Source organism: Gordionus sp. m RMFG-2023, chromosome 4, assembly GCF_954871325.1.
Source record: "Gordionus sp. m RMFG-2023 chromosome 4, tfGorSpeb1-WG-v2, whole genome shotgun sequence".
NCBI classification, from domain to species: Eukaryota; Metazoa; Nematomorpha; class Gordioida; order Chordodea; family Parachordodidae; genus Gordionus; species Gordionus sp. m RMFG-2023.
Window position 1 is genome coordinate 27585748 of NC_088778.1, and position 24707 is coordinate 27610454.

The 24707-nt window shown below is 27.6% G+C and overlaps 1 protein-coding gene across 1 annotated transcript; it reads left to right on the forward strand.

Annotated features, from left to right (window-relative positions):
- The first annotated feature begins 3482 nt into the window (after window positions 1–3482).
- Window positions 3483–12577, forward strand: LOC135928782 (cytochrome P450 3A24-like). The gene is made up of 6 exons (XM_065465246.1): window positions 3483–3966; window positions 4024–4132; window positions 6805–6990; window positions 7263–7657; window positions 7922–8183; window positions 12328–12577. The coding sequence occupies exons 1-6, from the start codon at window positions 3483–3485 to the stop codon at window positions 12575–12577; spliced, it is 1686 nt and encodes a 561-aa protein (XP_065321318.1).
- The last annotated feature ends 12130 nt before the right edge of the window (window positions 12578–24707 follow it).

A 24707-nucleotide genomic window follows, 5' to 3' on the forward strand; every position in this document is an offset into this window, starting at 1 on the left:
ATATTCAAAACTTATAAAGGTTTTGAGTGATGATCACACTATGGCCTAGGGTTCTTTCGGGGGCAGCGTCTACATGAGCGGGAGGGGTAAGAACAGTTTGCATCCTATATTTTTGTGGGGGTTAAGCGGCTTTAATGGGGGTAGGATAAAAAAAATTTCTTGGGGGGGGGGGGTTATTTATTGAATTTTGAGATGAAATAGGACAAAATTATTGCTGTAAATATTAATACTTTTATTATAAAACTATTATAATACAATTCATCCACCAAATCTATATATTGCAAACAATCATACATATTGTTTTCCAAATAAAACTTTCTGCTATCCTTTTAAATTACATTTAAAAGGTTTAGATATATCAGCAAGCTCATAAAGTTATAATAATGAATTCGTTTTAAATAATGGAGGATTTAATTGAATTTATTATCTAGAAAATAAATCCTTTATATTCACAAAATATCGATAGTTGGTATTGGTAGTAGAGATAAATTAATTTAAGTTATCCATTCTTTGAAAAGAGTATCATTATAATTAAAAAGGTGAAAACAATAATGGGAAAATATCGCCGCCGAAGGGAGTGGAATTTTTTTAGGGTGATGGGCAAAGGTTTTTGAAGGGGGTTTGCATCCAGTGAAAATCCTGTCATGTAGACGCTGTTCGGGGGTACTGTTTGCAATGCGAACCAGTGTCCACAAATCTATAGGATACACCACATTTTATATGATGTATGGTCGGAACGCAAAGCTGCCATCAGACTTAAATTCGAAAATTGAGCCAGATATTGGGAAATCAATAATAATATTGAGAATGACTTTGAAGAGATTAAATTATTAGAAAGAATAATGAGCCTATCAGTCGTATGGAAAAGGGCAAAAGAAAATATACTTGTTGCCCAAGATAGACAAAAAAGGGATTATCAAAAAAGGTTAAAGGATAAAATCCCTTATGAAGTCGGGCAACAGGTCCTGATCTGGAACTCACGACGTGCGGATAGAAAGGGTGGAAAAATGTCCGATCCCTGGCTTGGTCTATACATAATCGATAAGGTATATGAGAACGATCTATATAGTGTGAGTAATAAAGATAATACTCTATTAAAAAGAAAGTATAACGGGTGTAACCTCAAGCCCTACTTCCAAAAATATAATAACGGGGAAGAGGAAAAAGAAAATACCGATAAAATAATATTATATGAAGAGCCGGATATTTCCTTGTTACCTTACCTTGCTACGAATAATGCATGGAAGAAATATCATGCTCAGAGGCTAGGCATTCGTCATCAAGAATAAAAAGCCATCGAATTAAGAATTTAAGTTATCCACCTAAATTTGAGGCTGTTCTTGGTGACGGAAATTGTTATTATCGCTGCTTAAGCAAAGAGATCATAGGCAGCGAGGATCACCTACAATTATAAGGGGATCTATAATCTCTTATATGATGCTGTTGGAAAATAATTATATTTTTACAGATTTTATGGGGAAGGACATAATAAAACATTTGGTTGATACAAAAAAAACATCAAATTGGAACGTGGGCGTATGAATTAGATATCGTAGCAGCATCTGCTACGTTTTTTCAGACGCCAATTATTATTTATTGTAAAAATCAAATGAAATATATTACATATTCTGCATTATCAAAAATGGACTGTATAAAAAATTTTAATTTAAATATATATTTGATAAATGCATCTTCAGATCATTTTAATCGTATTATAGTGTAATATACACTCAATTTTTTGTGATAATTATGTTTCCTTTTTTGGGATATATTTTCTTTTTATATTATTTTTCTTGTTTTTTGAAATAAAATTATGTATATCCTTTTTATTTAAATAGTATTAAGAAATCAGCCAGTTTTAATATTATTGCAATAAAATATATATATTCAAACAAAAATAGTTGTTTCAGTTTAAAAGAATAATTTAAACATTAAGATTTGATTTTAAACTTAATTATATCTGTATAAAAAATTTTGTATTCCATAAATATAAGTGTTAAACTTTAATCAGCTAAAAATATAATTATATATACATCTAATAAATAAAATGACGATTTTAAGAGGCCAAGAGGAAATGATTAATCAGAGTGAGTGATTGAGATCCTTTGATGTAATAGAAACCCTTATTTGTTTGTGATTAGTTTACTTTTGTCTATTAAAATTTTAAGGCTTGAGATTTCAATAATATGATGTATGAAATAAACCTGTATATATTAAACAAATAAAATTTATATAGGATATTAAGAATTGTAAAATAAATAAACTCCCTTAAAATATTATATAAAAGAATAGAAAATCATTTATATAATCATTTTAAATAAATTTTTACAAATCGAAAATGGCCGCCAATATTTTTGAAGCGATGAATAAATATATAATAATAAATATTTTAAAATTTTAATGGCCCCCAATATATTTGAAACGATGAAAAAATATCTTAAAAATCAATACGGTATTGATTCTACAATACCAAAATATCACTACGGTATTGAATCTACAATGATAATATCAAAACGGTATGAAACTACAATGGGTATTGATTTCACAATCCTACACCGGTCCAGATTTTTTTTAAAATACATTATATTTATTTTTGATTTTTATAGCTATAATGGCGATTTCAAATATTTGGTTTAAAATATACGGTTCGGCCCGGATATTTTTTTAGAAAAAATTTTCAGGCCCGGCCAAGGGTATATTAAAAAAAAAATTTCAGGCCCGGTCCGGCTCGGGTATATTTATAAAAATTAAAATATGGCTCGGCCCCGTATACCTTGGCAGGAATGCAGGTCTCTGGTTAAAATAAAGATTGTTGATTTAAAATTTTTAAAATCAATTTTTTATAAATTGAAATTTATATATTTTTTATTTTTTCGATCATCATAACTGATATATATATTCCTACATCTTATTCGCCCATCCATTATACATTACATTATCTTTTTCGTGCACAAAATGTCAATCAGGAGGTGATCTCGATTCTTCTTCTGGTCGTCCAATCTTCAAACTTTCTTAAATAAGAATGAATAGAATCTACAAATTTGGATTTATCGAAAAATTAACTCCCAAAAATGACGGGTTGATTATTATGCAATTATCATATATAATTTTTACAATATCATATAAAAAAGCATATATCTGATATTTTAAAATCAAAAATATTACAATATTTAAATTTCTGTCTCTTCCTTTATACAGCTGAATTTCAAACCTTTAACGCTACACCGATTTATTTATTAAATTAGACCTGAAGCATATATCTAACCCTTTTTTTTGAGTGACATAACATTTGGAATGCAATGATAAAATTAATTATTTAGTTTGGGTAACAAACTGAATTTTTAAATATTTATTATTTGGCACTTGTTGTTATATTATTTATTATTTGGCTCTATTTACTATTTATATATAAAATCAAAAAGTGTTTAAAATTATTTTAATTTTTTTATTATTTATTATATACCCCAAAATCTTTCTATCATATGTTTCAAATCCTTTTCACCTTTATAGTGGTATGGCTTATTACTTACGGCTTAATTCCCGTGGTAAAATTATGGCAATGCGGTTGTAAGCATCCTATTCCTATACCATTCTTTGGTACCATGTTATGGATATATATAAATGGCTTTCAAAAATGCTACATAGAATGGAATCGTAAATATGGGCAATTTTACGCTGCAACTCGAGGACACGACTTGATTTATATGGTAAGCGACCCTATTTACCTCAAGGAAATTCTGGTTAAAAGTTTCTCTAATTTCCATAATCGAAGAATGTTCCCACTTTTTAATAAATATTTTGGCAAGTCAGTTTTTGTGACTAGAGACGAACAATGGCGTGTGACCCGGAAGCTCATATTACCTACTTTTACTTCTCACAAAATGAAAACCGATATGTTTCCTCTCGTTATTAAATGCGCTTCTAAAATGGTCGGATATTTAAAGGACTCCTTGAGTAACGATCCAAGTACCATTGCTAAGCGTAGTGACGAGGGCGACGATTATAAAGAGGGTAGCATAGCAGTTGTCAATACTAAAGACATTTTTGGATGTTACACGATGGACACAATCGCTTCAACCGCTTTTGGATTAGAGTTGGATTCGCACAAAGAAATCAATCACGACTTTGTCAGGTTTTTTTTAAAAATTTAAACTTCGACTCAACGACCCATGGGTTGGATCAGGTCCTGATAAAGTTTAATATTTTAAGTCTCAGTGATATCAATAAATAAGTGATTTGATTAAATTTATTTTTTTAATATACATTTTAAACTATTTCTTATAACAAAATATACCGAAAAATAAATAAATTTTAGGGTAAACAAGTATAAAAAAATATATATATTTCGTTTAATATTTTGGTTATGGAGAACGCTTTTCTTACTGTGGCTCGGATTTGATCTAAAAAATTGATCTCTTGAGTTGCAGATAACACATAAAAAAACATCGAACGAAAATAAACTTTATTTTAAATCATTTTTAAATAATGCCAATATAAGTGGGAATATTTCTTTTTCCAATACTTTAAATAAATAAATCAATTTTTCAAAAAAAAATGATGTTCATTCATATTCTTTTTTTTATGATAAATCATTTTCCTTGATAATTATTTTTTTAATTTTCTTTGTCTTAATGTTTATTCAAGGATTTTTTTTTTAAATTTGCATTTTTTTTATATAATAATTAGTTTTTTGTTTAATATTAAACATTTTATTTTATCTTATTTTGACTTAAATTTTGCACATAAGTTTTGGAACCCTGTGCATGGATCAATTCAAGTCTTCCCTCGGATCTCGGAAGACATTTTTTCTGAATCGACTTAATTTTTGTTTTTAATTCTGAATCCTCTTCAGAAAAGAAGTGTTGACACTATTTTTTGGATTTGTTTTTAAAATTTAAATTATAGATCTTGACATAAGGTGATGGAGGATATCTCAAATATGCGATGATGTACTTATTCCTATTTTTTAAATCTAAAAATCGCTATTCAAGAACAGCTAATTTCGAATTGTAAATTGAAGAGGGGTGAGTTTGAACTACTCTCTTATAATTTTTTCCGATTTAGTTGAAGGATCGGAACTGGGTATATTTCTAAAATAAGTAGGCTCTAACGAACTTAGAATGAAAAAATAAATCTCCGATCGGATTGGACGGATAAAATTTTAATATTATAATCGGAAGATATATATATTTAAGTGAATGCCATATTGTATTAGGAGAGCAATTATCGGCAATCTCCAAAAATTAAAATGTGAATGAACGATTGTAATTATTAAGGTTTTTCATATAAAAAGTAATTAAATTTAAGAAGGGGAATTACAAATGTAATTTCAATTATAATCCATAATAATTACCAATGGGTATGATTTGATATGAAAGCTATATAAAATTTTTGCAATGTTTTTTTTTAACTCAAATAAAAATAATTATTTGCTATGTTTAAAATTGATAAGTGCTAATATTTTTATTTTATAATTATCTAGTCTATTTTATATATTTTAACTAACTTTAATTTTATGTTGCAATTTCATTAAACTGACCCATTGACATAACCTTTGGGAGAAAATTATGCTTTCAGATCAATTAATAATAAAGTAAATAATTGAACGGTGACCAATTAATTCAAGCTTGTTGTTTTAATCTTTTTCTGTTATTGAAATATTATTTTTTATTTTAACAAAAACTAATTATATTTTTATTGTATAGAATAGCAATTATAATAAAAAATTTAAAAGAAAAATGTTTAGGTTATATATTTTAAATTTAGAATATTAAATGATTTCTCACTACATTGAGATTAGAAATAATAATTAAATTATTAGGGTCAAAAATTGAAATATAATGAATATTAAAATAAATTAAGTATAGTTTAGTATTTTTGAATTAAAAAATTCAAATTTTGAACTAATCTAAATCTTTTTCCTTCATTATTTAGGTATTTTGATCAATTTTAATAAATAAGATAGTTTAAAAAATATATTAATTTAAATCACTAATTTTTTTTAAAGAACTCGAGGTAATTAAATTGATTTTTATCACCCAACCCTACAAATGGTGTGTTATGCCTATATCTCTTAAAACATTTATTATTTAAAGATAAGTATTCATTTCATTCTGGAAAAACTTTTTGCCATCTATAAATAAACTTTGGAAGCCTTGTCAAGTAAATCTTGACTCATAGTTGAAGCAGTTTTTGATATTTTCATTTAAAAGGTTGAGTAATACTAATTTTAAATAATTACACTGGACCTTAAGCAAAAATTTTAAAAAACTTAGCGAAAATATAAAAAACATAGCGTTTAAATTAAAAACATTTCAATTTAATAAAAAAAACATCAAATTTTAATTTAAAAAAAACATAGAATTCTAATTAAAAAAATGCGTATAAATTTTTCCCATTACTAATTATATGGAAGATAGTTTAGAGAATATATTAATTTTAATCACTAATTTTTTTTAAAGAAATCGAGGTAATTAAATTGATTTTTATCACCCAACCTACAATTACTAATTCCTCTTTTTTTAAGGATAACCTTGTTAAAAGGTTGGTCAGATATAGTGGTAAGGTATCTATATTATATTTTTTAAATAAATAGCTTAATATACTATCAGTAGTATCTTAAAAATAAAATCTGACTTATGTCTACCGAAAAGTTGCGTAGAAAATTTATAATTAAAAACTGATAAATTATTTTGATATCGTTTATCTAAAAGATACATACTATAATATATTTCATCTAACAATAACGATCGATCATATATTTGTCATTTTTATTAGAAATAAATTTTTTTTTGCAATATTCAGAAATGCGAGAAAGGTGTTTGAATTCAACGTGACGAGGCCGATATTTGCCTTAATAGAAATTTTTCCCGTGATAATTCCTTTGGTGAATTACTTTAAGCTATCAATTATTGAAGATTCGACAGCCAATTTTTTTTCAGGTATCGTTGAAGATACCATTCAAAAGCGGCAAAAGTTTAATATAGTTAGGTAAAATTATTTTTAAAAAGAATGGAAATTAATTATAGTACATTTGTAAAGATCCAATAGCGAAATATATTATTTATATTTTTTTTATTATTTGATTTATACCATTAAATAGCAAAAGACTGATTATAAATATTATTATATAGTTTATAAAATATTATATATACATTTATCCCATTACCGATCTCATTCCCAGAAAACAATTTACTAAAAAAAATTAATCTGAAAAATAATTATAATCATTTTTTACAATTTTTAATCATATATGATTGTAGAAACGATTTTCTGCAATTACTCGTCGACTCCAACAAAGCATATAATTTAAGTCACTCTAATTCAAATGAGTCGCAAAAAGCAAATAGTTGTATCTATGATAATAATGGGTCCAAAGATTTAAACACTAATAAAATTTCTGATGGCATAACCTCACAGGAAGATGGTGGCACGGAAATTAAGGAAGGAATTGATAAAGAAACTGCATCAACCTCTGGATTGTCTAAAGAACAGTATATTGCTAACGCGTTATTTTTTTTCATAGCCGGCTATGAGTCAACTGCAAATGCTTTAGGTTGGGTAGCTCGCACTTTAGCCTGGAAACCTGAAGTTCAAGAGACACTGAGGCAGGAAATTAAGCAAAAAATTAGTCAAAAACGTAAACTTCTAAATTCAGGTAATATATTCGAAATATTTATTTATCATAGGAAATTATGATTTTTTATTTAACTAATAAAAAAAATTGCTAATAAAACTTTTGAATTATAATTAATACCATAGATTTAGCTTTAGGTTGGGTTTTGGCTTTGAGATTTTCATTGTTTGTATTATGTCAATTAATAAACTTGTAGAAAAATCAAATTGCATATTTTCTGATTTATTTGTTTTATATTTTGTAAATAAAACTCTAAAAACAAGTATATCTCATATTTTTATATAGATTCAACCTCTATTTCTGACATAATAGACTACGAGGATGTCACAAATTTAAAATATATGGATCAAGTTATTAAAGAGGTTATGAGATTACACCCCCCAATCACATTTTTTGATAGAATGGCAGAGGAGGACTATTATTTGGGAGACACATTAATTAAAAAAGGCACTGTCATTGTCGTACCTGTCTATGCCTTGCACCGAGATGAAAATATTTGGGCATCACCTAATGAATTTGATCCGAAAAGATTTGACATAGATGATACGTAAGTCATGAAAATAAGATATAAATACTTTCCATTCTATAAAGCTTAAAATAAAATCATTTGTACGGGGACTGATGAATTAAATTTTTAACAAATGATGACATTTTGAAGTTATGATACTTTTTCCTTTGTACATGCTTATTAATATGGCGTTTTTTTTATTAATTTCTCCAATTTTTTTTTGATTTGCAAATAAATTAAAAACAATTCCTTCTAAACAAGATGCAATAACAATTTCATCAGTTATATCAAATTTTTTTTTAAATAAAATTAAATTTTATACATTTTTTAAAGAAAATTAATCAATATAAATTTGAAAAATTTACTTATTATTAGTGCTGTAAATTAATGTCAAAGAAGTAACGTTAAAATATAACGTCGTTACTAACGGTGTCAAGAAAAGGAACGTCATTCGTTACTCTAGAGGTAACGTAATGGTAACGCGTTTTTTTTGAGTAATGATATCGTAAAAACGTTACTCGCTACTTGAAATTTTTATTTAAAAATATGAAAAAAACATATTTTATTGTATTATAAAATTACTTATAGCCGAGTTTTTAATTCAAATCAACTACCAAATTCCTATTTTCATTTAAAATTTTTGTTGTTAAATTTTTAGTCAAGGTTATTAATCTAATTTATATTGAATCAATCAATGTATGTAAATTTATATTCTTATTAATATTATATTTTATTTTATTTTATATAGAATATTACGTCAATTGTACATTTTCTTCAGAAGAAGATGAGTAAGGCCTGCCTTGGCTAATATAAAACATTTTTAAGCCAATGAAGGAAACTAAGGGTTCAAAGTTTACACTTTGTAAGAGTAAATTGTGTCCCAACTCAAATATTTTAACTTCAATTGTGGAAGGGAATTCTCCAAACTATGCAGCCATTTTTATGAAAAAAATTTGTTATCTGATTAAACTGGTTATAACAAGATGGAACTCTTTCTATAACTTCGTGAAATTAATATAGTCATATTAAGGAAAATGGCCACAGATTTGTCGAATTTTGTGATAAATCCAAATTACAAAGATTTTCAGATGACAAGTCGTTCATAGATGAGTATTATATGGATATATATAAATGACAAATCAAAAATCGAAGAGCGTTAGGAAATTATTGGGGATGCTTTAAAAAATGCATTTGGGAAATCTCACTCCCACGATAACTATTATAATATTTAAAAAATTGGCTTAAATTAATTTCATTTTGTAAGTCACTTATTAATCAATTCTGCAAACAAGCCAAAGATAAAAGGTATCACATTTGAAGTATTGTTCACAATTTATATTTTGATAATATTTTATTTCCAATTGAATATATATATTAACGGAAATAATTCACCAGCTATTAAAATTAAATTGGCCCTCGTAATTAAAAACTATAAACTATTTTCTCTATTACAAGACAACTTTATCGTTGAACGAATGGATAACAATTCACTACTAATACTTCGTTATAAAATAAAATTGTTATTTAAGTAAGCAGGATTGTGTTGATCCAAGAACCGAATTCGAGCCCTGGTCAGTGCTAAAATCTTCGGGGTCAATTTTTTGGGCGAGGCGTATTTTATATTTTATAAAATTCCCCAAAACCTGATTCTGTATCATAATATAATAATGGAGTGGGGGGGGGATTCCTTGTCTAATATAAAATGCGTTTCCAAAAGATTGACTTGACCTTAATTGAAAATTGATTTGACTCCTTCATTCGTTCATTGTAGACATATTATGGTAAGTGTTTTCTATACATTAATCAGCAAAAGGGAATAATATGGAATTATTTTCTTTGTCTATATTATTATACGTCTGTGATTATCTATCGTAATTATTTTCAATTTTCAAATCATAAGTTTTATGATTTTTTCAATTTTTAAAATGATAATTATATAACCTCTTACACAGGATAACTCCGTCAACCCAAACAAACTAAATATCTTATAAAATTTAGAGCTACAATATCTACAATGCATAGGCCATAGCTGTGAATCAACCAACACAATATATGGTCCTAAAACTTATATTAGAATGAACGATATAATTTTTAAATATGTATAAACATTGGCTGCCACATTTCCAAACTACGTTATCCAGTCGCTACTCTTTTCTCTCATCGATATTCACAGAATTATAATAACATATTCCAAAGAAGTTAAGAGGTGTTTTAGAACTCCGACCCATATCTTCATTTAGCATCTTCTATCATGATCAATTCTGAAGACTTAATGCCTTACCATATTTCCTTATGAATAACTTTCTTAGATATGTCATATTAGTCTTGTTTTTAAAAGTGATTTTGAATGAAATAAAACACCATCTTTGGCACCTCAAGGAGTTTTAAATCACCTTTTCAATAGTAAGTTTGATAAAGTCACCAAATTTTTTATTAATGTCTTATGTATACTGAAGAAGAAGATATTATTAGAATCAGAGAACCAACTGGGTTAAGTAGTCTTTATTGGAGAATTAATCTATGGCGAGTTCTAGAATATAAATTTTAAACAATGAAATGTATTACTAAATATTTGAGTATACTTTTTATAGGATGGGCATAAATGAAACACCTATAATCTTCTTCTCCATTCATTTCTATTCAATATCATCTCCGTCTAAGTTAAAGAGAAATCTCCCTCATTTCCCTCCTACCACAAATTAACTCTTCTAATATAATCTGGCGGTATTTAGTTCAGCTGACTTAAACTCTCCAAGCTTATTCCGAATATTAGCCAACCCCCAAATAGTGAAATTATTTATAGTATGGATTTTTAAAACTTGAAGTTAATCAAAATCCTATTTGCCTTCTCCACTCTATGTGTTTGATGGCACTATTAAATAGCTGTAATCTTAAATTCATATTTTTTTGAAACTTTATTTAATGCTTTAATTACTCTTTATTTATTTAAAAAATTAATTTTTATATTTTTAAACAAAGTTTGAAATGCTCTTCAAAATAAAAAATCTTCGGGAAAATTTTTGATCAATGAAGAGTTTTTAAAATGAAGATTATTTTTGAGAATGTTCATACAGTTTTAAATCTATTATTGCCTTAAAATACCAAATCTTTTTATAAAAAATCTTTTATAGGCTATATCCTAAATATAAAAAATTAAATTTCTTAATTTAACGCGAAAAAAAAATAAGCAATTTTTAATGTAAAATTAAAATATTGGCCTAAATGATTTTTTTCTAATTTTTAAATGTTTTATTGTGATTCTTAAGAGTTTTATGAATCGTGAAAATTTAATCATTTTTATCATTAAAATTTTATAGTATGTGAATTTTTGCGAGAAAAATTGCAATGATAATCTCATGGAAAATGCCAAACAGTACAGATTTCTATAGTGTAATAGCGACTTAAGGTTGAATATTTTAAATGGAGAATTTAACAATACCTTTGAAAATTTAATGGAAGATTCGGGACATGCTTGATATTTCTCAAAATATACGATGGTTATGCATTTCTTAAAACTTAGTTCTTTTATATATTTAGGGCATTGCCATTAGTAAATCTTTTGTGAATTTTATGCATAAATAAATCTTTTCATGTTATCATATTATGAGTTATGGTATATATTTTTTACATTTTTGGATGAGATAATTAACACCACATTAAACCTTCCTGCTATATCCCTACCCTTATTAGCTTTCATAAAAAATAAATGGAATAGGAAAGAAAAATAAATGGAATAGGAAAGAAAAAAAAATTGTCTGAACGAGATTCGAACCCGGGTAATAAACACATGAAAGTTCAGACGTATCAATTTAGCTTCCTACCCCAGCGTCTACATGAGTGGCAATAAATCCCCCTTAAAATTATATGTAGGCAAATAGCTCACCCCCTCCCCTTCCATTCATGTACTTCTATCCCCATTACAATTCTTTAAAAATTGAGTAATTTTAAAATTTCATCACGTGATACTCAAAATTTTAAGTAGCGCTTTTTATTTGTATATCGCTTGCGTGATATTTATCATCACTTAAAAATAATTATGAATATGACAATAATCTACAAACTCTATTAGAAGTGACATTCACATTAATTACCTACACCATATATTGTATTTTAGAGATAAATATATTATATAATAAAATTCGTAAAATTTATTTTTAATTTTTATTTCAACAAACCTTTGTAGTGCTATGGAACATCAGTATAATTTTATGCCATTTGGTTATGGTCAGAGACAGTGTGTGGGCTTACGTTTTGCCATGATGGAAATCAGAATTGGTCTAACTTTAATACTAGGGTCCGACATACAATTTTTTTTGGCACCTGGAGACATTGATTCTGATTTAACTCCTGACAACACAAAATTTAAAAAAAATGGCATAAATTATCCTATAAATGGAATAAAAGTGGGAGTAAGATACATCAAAAATAAATGATAAACATATATTAAAATATTTTTTAACTTAAAAAATATAAATATTCAAATATTTAATCGCTAATTAGTTTATACAACGTTAATTTATATTTATGAGATGTTAATATTTTTGTATTTCGTTATATTTCGGTGTTTAATTTTTCGTGTAGAGTATGCTTTTAATGATATTAAATATTCAGAGCACATAAAATCCTAGTAATTTTAACAAATCATCATTATATTGTGTATTATGATGGTATTATTTTATTATAGATGTTCCAAAAGTGTTTTTATTTATTACTTTTGTAAAGTGATATATACTGTAATTATATTCTTAAAAACATTAGATATTTTAGGTATATACTTGCAGGCAGGGACGTGAACCCTGCAAAATTTTTGCCCGGGTTCGGTTCGGGTTCGGTTAAAATAAATAGGTGGTTCGGTTCAGGGAAATATCTTTGAACCCTAGTTTGATGGTTAAGCTCGGGTTAAAGAATTTTTGAATTGATAAAAAAAAAATTCTATATTTAAATCATAATTAAAAAAACTAGACATAAATTTGGTATAAAAAATAAATTTTTTATTTTATTTATAGACAAAATATAGTTAAAAATACAAAGCATAGTCATGTATAGATTTTAAAAAATTTATTTAGACGTATTTCTTTAAATTAACAATATCCAATTTAATAATTTTTACTTTGACTTGTTCACTTTTATTTTTCTCTAATTAATTAATCTTTGAGAATAAGTTAAAAATTAAAAATAAATGGCGTAAATGAATTTAATTGTTTAAAATTGAGTAAATGTATTAAGTTGTTTAAAATTTATTAACACTTCACTTGGAAATTTGAAAATATTATAATTATATTAATTTAAACAATACACTGTACCCGCCGGGTTAAAATAAAATTCCCGAGTTCGGTTCGGTGTTTTTAAAGTATTATAAACGGGGTTCAGGTTCGGTTCGGGTTCAGATTTTTTCACAAAAACCCGGGTTTTCTTCTTCGAACCCCTGCTTACAGGTATAGGTCTAGCAAATAAAATTAGCTCATTGAATCATTAGACTCAGGCCCTGATGTTAATATAGGTGAATATCTCTAGTCAGTAAAAATCATTCGGTCGTACTAAGTTATCTACTATTATAGTCATTTTCTTTTCCACCCACAGGTATACATCTTATGTTTTCCCAATTTTTAGTTCCAATTAAACATTGATTAATTTTTTTAAATTCTCATTCTCTAATGCTTGATCCCTTGCCAAGTCACTGGATGTGGCTTTCATATACCTGCTTCACGTGTGTTATATATATTACTGAAATTAAGCTGAAATAATTGAATTAAATATAATAGGTTTTGATCTTTAAACAAAGATGTGAATAATTGAAAATACCCCAAAAATAATGCTTTAACTCAAAAAAAAAATTTCTGAGAATACATTCAAACTAAAAAAAAATAATAAGAGATTTCCTTTAGGTCTTGAAAATAAATTTATAACCTCGGGCTAACTTTTGTATGTAAGTGAGCACTTTTAAAATATCTAGATTCTCGATTACCCTTTTATTCAAAATCCATTGGGATTTGATCTTTTCCAAAAGATCATTTATTATAACTATTAATTAATTACCAAAATTAATTCTTAAAAATATTTTAAGAAAATTCTATTTCATTTGGCCCATTTCACATGCATTATCAAAATTAAATAACATAATTTTCAATATCTTCAATGCCAGCTCGCCATCCATGGAAACGTGCCATCTTATTCATGACAGACTTGCATTTGGTAAAGCTGAATTACAGTTATGCGAAGTAAAGAGAGAATATATATGTAAATCTGAAAAGATAAAAAATGTCTAATTATGCAAATTCCAAAATACTAGTTATCCAGGCATGGAAAAAATAGTCACATTTAGAAGGTGGTTTCTGAGATTCCAAGAGGAATTTAGAAATTGGGATATTGTTTTGAAGAAAATCTAGTGGAGAGACTTTCATTAGTTACTCGCTTACAACATGAATTGTTTGTTAATTATTATTGTTATCAATAAAAATGTTACATAGATGATTAAGGTGTCTCTTATTTAAACTTCGAAAACTTATAAGTAATAGGGCTCAATATTTTGCCAAAATTTTTTATTAACCACCTTAATTCGTGGATTCTTAAATCCTTAAAATTCTTAAACCCCACACAGCATCAATGCTTTAAAAAAATTGTTTAAGATAATTTGGTAATTATAAATTATTTAAATCTTTTACTAAAAGGACTGGATCCTAATATTACTTAATTCCCAAAATTCTGCATTTATTTGTACTTGAAGGGGCCCATATTCAGTCTCTGTGTACAGTATATTTAAAAAAATTTTTAATTATCATCCCAAAAACAGTGTTTATTTTGTTGATTTATCATGGAGTTCTTTCATCCTGTTTATAATTTAGAACGAATATAATATTCATATATTTATTTATCGCGGCGTTATAATGGTTCCTACTAGATTTGGAATAAGCTTCTGATTTTTTAAGTTTCAAAAATTTATTGGTTATGATTCATTTCATTTAATTATTTGATATAGATTAAAAGTGGACAAAATTTGGACAAACTTTTATATAAAAGTTTACTTTTATGAAATTAAAGTTCAAAATTGTATATTATTTTTATTTTTAAAAACAATATATACATGTATATATAGAATTGGCAGAGTTATTTAAAAAATACAAAGTATATTTCGCTTCTATAAAAAATTATAACCTTACTTTTTTTAAAAAAGTAATACCAATACTTTACTAGTTTAAAAAGTAGTGCCGTTATTTTACTTTTCCAATACTATCTGACTTGTCATATGGATTATATTATTTTCGATGAATACAGGATAAGGGAGTTATGAGAAAATTAGTTGCACGTGTCAGGGTCCTAGTAGCCCTATCTGTATATGCCATCAAATTTAAAAGAAACCATCAGGTTTTCAATTGCCACAAAGGCCTTAAGATTTGAGTCATTTTACATTATGATGAAAGTTAATATAACAAGGAAAGACCATCATGATCATGTTATTTATTAATATAAATTGTCTCTAAATTTTAATTACATTATTTATTATAATAGATAAATTAAAAATACATTTTATGTTGTGGCCTTGAGATGGATATTTTTTGATCTATTTAATATCAATTATTTATGGGTTTTCATCCCAATTCATGACAGGTTTTTTTTATGACATGCTATGTATTTCTATTTGATAAATGAAATTTATGATTCATTTTATTTCCATTTGGATTTTACATACACTAAATTTATTTTATTAATAGACCTAAATGAACAATTAACAACCGCATGGTTTATTTGTTTAATTCACGTATTTTAAAAATGAAAATACCACTTTTCTGAAAGACATAGGTTATGAATACAATACAAATCCCAAACTAAATTGCAAATATTGCAAAAAAAGAAAAATTTTATGATTAAAAACTCTTTCACATTTTATTTTATTTTTATAAATTCTGTTTCAACATCGTATTTAATTATTTTTTAATTCTCATCTCATCAACAACACGCAAAACATTGCAAGGGGAGACCATGGATCTTATGACCCGTAAGGTTTTCTTATAGGATACTAACACTAATGGTTAATTTTAAATCAAATATGTAAAACTATATTAGGCATTTGTAGCTATAATTTTTTTTAATATCGGATCACATATAAAATTTTTAACACAATATATGATTTATGCCCTCAAAAGTAACTTTTTTAAAAGTTGCAATTTATCAATAATGAAAAATAATTAAGGTTTTAATTATCAAATAACTATCTTAATTGTACCCTATTCTAAATTAATCTTTATTTGAACAAAAAATATGTTAAGATTTGAACCAAAACCGAACCCGGAAAAGAAAATCTGGGTTTTTGAAGAAAATTTTGAACCCGAACCTAATCTGAACCCCGTTTATAAAATTTCCCAAACCCTGAACCGAACCCAATGAATATTGTTTAAAATCTTATATTTATATATTTGTTATGTAAATACAAAACAAATGTTAATAAATTTATTGAGATATTTTAATATTTTCAATTTATTTAAATATAAACGGTATAAATCCTTAAATATTACAAATATTAATTAATGATGATGAATAGATTTGCGCGAAAAGGCATCTTGTTAGTTTATAGATTGGAACGATAATTATTAAATTTAGCGATTTTAAAAGATTGGATAATAAGGAAAATATTTTGCATTTTTGGGAGTCTGCTAAGCTGCAACATTCTGATTAATATATTTTATCCAAAATCTTATTTCCTATTCTTGCAACCCAAATTAATTTCTCATATTTTCATTTAAATATATTTAATATTAGCGTTGAAAGATCTTTTTCATTCATTCTTTTAACTGCAAAGATCGAGAATGAGCGAACATCTCTTGGAAGATTTATGCTAATACATCTAAATAAAATATTTAAAATTGATACATGACTTTACTTTGAATTTTTTAAATATATTTTGCCTATAAATAAAAAATTTTTTTATTTTTGTCTAGTTTTTTTAATTAGTATTTAAATATAGAATTTATTATATAATTCTAAACCCTAGATGAACCCGGAACTAACCTCGGGTTCAATAATATTCCCTTGAACCGAACCCAACCCGAGCTCAGTTAAAAACTTTCCCGGGTTAGCATTATCCAAAAGATGCGACACACTATTCCGCCAAATAAAATCCTTGTATAAGGGACAAGCATTTCTTATTGTTACCATTTATCTGGTAAATCGTATAAACACCAGCTTAGCTGGAATTCTTATTTTTTCCAAATTTTATTCCTGGGGATAAATGAGAATGAAAAATTTTTTAATCCTAAAGGAATTATTTTTCAAAAAAAGAGTAAATACAGTTTTTTTTATTAACTGCCCTAATAGTAGTTTTGTGAAAATTTAGCCCGGCCCGTATAACAATTATATGCAAGTTTTCCAACCCGACTCACTTACCTCTAGTATGTTTAAAATGCTTGAAATGAACTAAAAAAAATAATAATGATGAAATTATAACCTTAGTTTAAGCCAACATTAAAACTAATTATGAAATGATTATCTGACTAATCGATTTATGACACTTTTATAGTAAGGTAATTTTTTTTAAGCTCCTTAAAATCTGTTAGCCACCATATAATTGATTAATTTATCGTGAAAATTGTAAAAATAATTCATATTTTTAAAAAAAGGGGGTTATCATTTACAAATATTTTATTAAAATAAGAAATATTGTTTTATATAATGTATATACTGCTAAGAATGATGGAACGATTTATGGACTAATAATCATTAATATTATTTCAATTTGCAGACTTTACATAATATATACACCACCATTGTTTTAACTTTAAAAAACTAGCATACCTCGTGATTTAAAAATCTATTTGGTGGCCAAGTGATGTTTTTATCAATAGAATTCTTAAAAATTACCAACAAAATAGGTAATTTCCAGTGTAAAGGAAAATTTTTGACCATATTATAACACGCTGATAATTCTTGAGAACTCATGTAAATGTATCTAACACATGAAAGAATTATCAAGGGTATCAGCGAAGTTGTGTCTTTGAAATAATTATTCGTATCTAAGTATTTTATAGCTTTTTCAAATACAGAGTATTCTGTATCAACTATTAAATTATCGCTTGACAAATAGGCACATGCTTCACAAAAATTAAATCCGTTGATCGTCTCCGAGTTAAATTTATGTAGCATGCGATTCATTATATCAAAACCATAATATAAGTGGAGTAAGTTTGAACTCGAATTATTAAATTGCTTTTCGAATAACTTCCAAGGTGCTTTAACGTTGCCTGTTCCAAAATTACAGATGCAAGGATATAAATTCTCGTACGAATAATTGTAAAGATTTTTTATACTACTCAAAAATGTGGATTCATCTCTCGATAAATTTGATTGAAAATCGGATATTATATTCGTTGTTTTCACATGGCTTTCGCTCAATGGCTCCTTTTTATTACCGATCTTTATCGCCATATTTTTTAGATATTTAGAAATAAATGCCTCCAAATTATTATCTGGCATATTATTTTTATCATCAACTAACACTATATTATTATGATCTGAGAGTAACGATTTGTGATCCTTAATGTTTTGTCTGTTTAAAATTAAATCAATATATATTTTACACATGGGGAATTTAAGATGAGAATTGTTCGAGGTTACGAATTTAAAATGTTCTGCCATCCTTTTTTCCATGTAAGTCATTTTTAGGTCATGACATATCATCAACAATATATCGAGGTCTGGCCCCAAGTTTAACGTGTCTGTGTACATGAATTTGATGATGTTGGAAAATGATAGTGGGGTTATATATCCATACATTTTATTATCCATGAAATCCATCGCTTCGGCGGTTTCTTTACTATCTACATATTCCTTGATGAGTTCACTATGGGCGAGTAAAACTATCTTGTGGCACTTAAAATTTCCGCACGGTAATTTAATCACAAAATCTGGGGCCCTTATTTGACCATGATTCCATAAATAATCTAAAAAATGGTTGATTACCGAAAAGTAAGGCATAAATCAAAATTTTAATAATGCGGAAGAGTCAAATATATTCATTAAAAAAACATAAAACTTTATATCATAATTTTAATTATGTGTATCATATGATTTTAATACTTATTGCAATTTAACATGTATACGTCAAATATTTGATTTTATGTAAAAATTATGTTATGCATATTATAAAAGAACGATGTCAAATAACAAATCAATTGTACTATATATAATATATAGTATAAACAGCAGCGTAGCCAGGATTTATCCGGGGGGGGGGGTATATTTATGGGGAAAGGATTTGGCCCCAAAATCCTTATTTTCCTGGCCTTTGCCTAGATCCCGGAAAAACTCTTATCGACCTTCAGGTGGTTATTTAGGCTTTGCATTTCTTAAATATGTAAGGTCTTTATAGAATCTCCATTAAAGATAACAATTGGAGGAACGAATTCTAAAATCTATGCCAAGGCTTTGGGCTTCGTTATATCCCATGAGTGTTTCAATCAGAATAATCGCTAGTGATAAGGAAAAATTTAGTTACAACGATTTTGGTCAGCTCTATAATAAAATGTGACTGAGAGCAATTATTTTGAAAACTTTATGTTTAGTGCTTAATTCTATTAATCCATTTGGTAGACCTTATTTTAAAAGTTATAGAAAAATAAGAAAAAAATTTGAAAGTTGGAGTCATGCTAAAAACAAATGAAAAATATAGAATTAAATATCTGCTTTGCACTAATATTTAATGACCCTGAACTTATTAATTTCTTATCCCTTTTGTGAACTACAAAAAATAAACCATATTATAAACCCATGATAACTATGATGTCATAATATACGCCTGAAGTAAATTAGACTTTTGGAAACCTAATTCTGAAACTTTTATACCAAACCCTTGAGTAGAGTTTAATTAGTAAAAGTTATTGCATTATTATCTATTTGATAGTTGGTTCAAAGGGGAATATAATTATTAATAAAATAAGAAGAAAAAAATATAGTCTTTAAATCCTAACTCTTTTAGCTGCAAATTAATCTCTGATAAATTGGGCCTTGGAAAATATTAAGCTGCTGCTCTAATTACTTCTGATGATATTATTTCTCTTATCAAAGCTACTATTTTTCAACAACTTCTCGAAAACATCGGTTTAGACGGGTTTAGACCAGGTTTTATTGTTGATTTAATCCAATGCTTTCATAATGGTTTTATTGACCCTTTGCTAAAATCATTAACCGAACTTTGAATAATATCCTCATATCCGAAGTTACTTTTTGTATACTCCCTTTTCTTTTTGGCGCACATCTTGTTTCATTGGTGATATTAGACCCATAGGCATAGTAAGGTTATAGTAAATAGGATCCGTTTTAAGGCCAGTTCCCTCATATTTCCCTTTCAGTTAGAATTTGGAGTTAGAGATAATGCGGAGTGACCTTACATGTAGCGAGTGTTTTTATAAACACTGAGGCTAATAAGGTTTTCTGCAAGTTAAATTTCAGAAATGCCTTTAACAGCATTCATAGGAGCTCATTTTTATTTTCTTTTTTTCAACATTTCCCCAAATATTTGAACTTCCTTAATTCCTACAATGGATTTCCCTCATTACTTTACTCAAATTCGGGGAATTTTCCGTATCCTCTGAAGAAGGGATTCAGCAAGGTGATCCACTCTTCACCATAGATACATGATTTGATCAAGAATTTAATATCTGATTTCAAATTAGACATTAATTTATGGCACCTCGACGATTGCTCTTTTGGCGGATCTTTACCCAATGTTTTATCGGTCATCGAGTACGTTGAAATTGAAGTTTCGAAAATTGGTCTTTCCTTAAATAGAAAAAAATGTGAAATATCTTCCCTCAACAATAAGTATTTTACCCCTCCCCCAGATTTTAAAATCATTCTACACGGGGAACTCTGTCTGTTAGGTTCTCCTATCGTCTTTTCAACCTTTTGTCAAAATTTTTTTGACAATTTGATTCAATCTCTTTTTAATTTGTTAAAGAATTCGAATTTAAATTTAAACATTTCATGGAATCACATTTAGTATTAAAGTTTTCTGATTTTAATAGGTCATTTGCCTCTTTGCAGGGAGGACTTAGATTTTCACCCCCTCCCTCAATTTAATGGCAATTGCTTGTTTTCTTTCTTCGTGGATATCTTTTAACTACTTTATTTCCTCGTTTATCTTGTTGAACGATCTTTAGCTTGGCCAAACAATCTTAGCTTACTCTAGTTCTCCAAGGGTCCGATCACCCCGTTTTCACTCAATTAAAGAGCTTCCTAGTTCCCATATTTCAATGTGCATTTAAAAAACTTTGTTTGTGTCTCGATTTAACTAACCTTCAATTACTCAGAAACGCAAAAAAATTCCTAATTACCATGATTGGCTAGACCCGATCCCGAGTAAGAAAAAGGAAATGTTACTCACAAACGATGAGTTTCAAATTACCATTGATCATAGGCTAGGTTGTTTTTTTACGAAATGACAATCTAAACAGGTTGATTGGCAAATCTTTGATTACGGCCGGTTTCCCCAATAGTTTGAAGCCGTTAGGCCTTTTAAATGAAGATGGTAAGCATCTAGATGGCATGTCTTAAACATCATGGCTCGGCGGCAAAGACTTTCTGAGATGTGTCATGTGTTTCCTCATTTTCCACCAATAGAAACTCTGACCTCTTGGAACTTCAAAAAATTAAAAAAATGCAATAAATATAGGCCCCCTCTTAAATTCTTTTATTTTCATCCCTCACACCTCTAATCCTCTGTGTTTTGGGAAACCCCGGTCTCCGATCCCTAAAATTTTTTAATCAATTGGGTAAGAAAATTTTAACAAGGACTGGGTTTAAAAACGAGTCCCTACCCTCAAACAAAAAACTCAACTAGATATACTAAAAGGATATCACGAGCAGGGTTGCCATGTCTCCCCCCATCAGCGGGATACTCCCGCAATTTTTTAGTTTACACACAGAGATCTTTCTCCCGCAAAACTACCGCAATTAGAAATCTGGCGCAAAAATCTACCGCAATTTTTTAATTTATCCCGCAATTATATTTTTTTAGTATTTTAACGTTTTTAATATATAAATAATAATTTTGAGAGACATTAATTGATTATTTTTATATTTTTAAAATAAATTTTATATATTTATTCGTAAAACTTGTTTAGTTTGTAAATTTCTTTCTATCCTGTTTTATTTTTATCCAATAATAAATTATCATTTCATTAATATAAGTCAGTACAGATGCAACTACATTTGCGGAAATCGTATACATCTATCATGTAGTTCAACATTCACAGAGCTATATCATCCCAATGTGGGTCGAATCTTTTTCTCATGATATTTAACGACTCCAATATAAGTGCAAACCTTACTTGTGGCATAACAAAAATGAGCAAGGCTATCACATTTAGTACCTGAATCCTAGAGGTCAATTCTAGACGACTTGAAAGATGGGCATCCATATTCAATTCTAACAGATGCATCTAATAAGGGAAATATTAAAACATTTCCCTCGATCCTTCGCTATTTCAACAAGAATAAGAACATTTCAATAAAACTGTTGAAATTTTTTACTCGGATAGTGAAAAATCCAACGATGTAGCTAGCCACATAATGGTAAATATAGCTGATTCAGGATTATCAATGATTTGCATGTCAGCTTTCTGCGCTGATAATACCTCTGTAAATTTTGGCAAAAACCAAAGTTACCTAATTGAGGGATCACAATAATGAATTAATACCAATTGGCTGTATAGGCCATTTGCTACATAATTCTTGCAAGAAGGCAATGACTGTACTATCGTGGATGTCGAAATAATTGTGATGAAATGTTTTAACGAATTTAGTTCATCTACTAAAAGAGTTAATGAATTAAAAGAATGGTGAAGTGGTCTGACTTGGAATGGTGTGAGTTGTTGAGATATATACCTATCAATTGGTTGTCATTAATACCTGCCATCAATATTTTAAAATTTTACAAACCCTTAAAAAAATACTTTTTAAATAAAGATTTTAAAAGCTGTCCTAAAATTTTGAAAAATTTTTTTGAGTATGAAATGGCAGAAGCATATTTGGGATTCGTTTCACATGTAGGAAATCTAATTCATGCAGTTAATATTCAGATCAGAATATTTTTTATTAAAAAAGATACACAAAATCATGCTACAGCTCTGTTCATCTCTACATGTAAAAATTGATAATAAATTTTATGGCGCTATTGCTAAAAATATTATATTAAAATGTTCAAATAATACTCTAATTAATACATTTTTAAATGAAGCAGATATTTTTATTAAAACAATTTTAGAATATTTACAATCAAAATTTAATTTTAATAACTCGATTTACAAATTATAAATATTATGACCTTGGAACAGAATCCATCATTTGATGGTTTTTTAATTTAATAAATATATTAAAAATACCGAAAGACATTGATGCCTTGTTTGAGGAGATTGTAATTTTCTCTATTTTTTATGATTGATCAAAATACTTAAAGTTAGATGGTCTAAAAGCAGAGGAGAAATGGGTAGAATTTTTTCGTAATAACGATAAATCCCCATGCTTGGAAAAAATATGCGAGTATGTCTTCTCCTCAACTCATTCTAATGCCTCATCCGAGCGAATTTTTGGCCTGATGATGACTGCCTGGAAAAGGGAGAGAAAAAGTTTTAGCGGCGCCATAAAATTTATTGTCAATGTTAACTGTAAAGATAAACACATCTGCAGCATAATTTTGTGAATCTTTGTTAAGATTCACATTAACAGCATGTAGTGATTTACTACATGTGAAATCATTACCTCTATCATTCATTATTGAAAAAAATTTTCAAAATGTTAGTGCAGCTTTAACAATCTTTATTTAAGAAATATTTTTTTAAAGGTTTATAAAATTTTAAAATACTATCGATGGCGGGTATTAGGAACATATCGCAACCAACATTGTGCTGACTCAATTCTGTAAATATACTCTCTTTTACCAAATTCACTGAGGCATTTTTAGATCAGAAAGCTGACATGTAATTTATTGATAATCTCGATTCTGCTATATTTACCATTATATGGTTAGCTATGTCTTTGGATTTTTCACTATTTGAGGGATAAAGATTTAATAGTTTTATTGAAACGACCTTAATTTTGTTGAAATAGCAGAGGATCAAGGGAAATATTTTAACATTTCCCTTATTAGATGCATCTGTTAGAATTACATATGTATGCCCATCTTTCAAATCGTCAAGAATTGACCACCTGGATTTAGGTCCTAAATATTGATGATAGCCTTGCTCATTTTTGTTCTACAATTATAGTTTTCATTTATATTAGAGTCGTTAAATATTATGGGAAAAAGATTTTACCAGCATTGTGATGATAAGTATCTCTGTGAATGTTGTACTACAAGATAAGTTATTAAAATTGCTGCAACTGTAGCTGCATCTGTATTATTTATTATTTTTGGAGTACTTTATTATGTATTTAAAAGTAATACGTGATAATTAAGCACCTATCACTATAATGTTGTACACACATACACGGTAGATTTCCAATTGCGGTCGTTTTGCGGGACATTTGCATAAAATATATTTATGTAAAATAAAATCGTTTTTTAAAGAAATTTTA

Excerpts from the sequence above, each read along its gene's own strand:
- LOC135928782 (XM_065465246.1), top strand. The coding sequence starts at position 3,483 with ATGTTTCAAATCCTTTTCACCTTTATAGTGGTATGGCTTATTACTTAC. Across the intron at positions 4,133-6,804 it reads ATCAATCACGACTTTGTCAG|AAATGCGAGAAAGGTGTTTG; the intron begins GTTTTTTTTAAA and ends TGCAATATTCAG. Across the intron at positions 8,184-12,327 it reads AGATTTGACATAGATGATAC|TGCTATGGAACATCAGTATA; the intron begins GTAAGTCATGAA and ends AAACCTTTGTAG.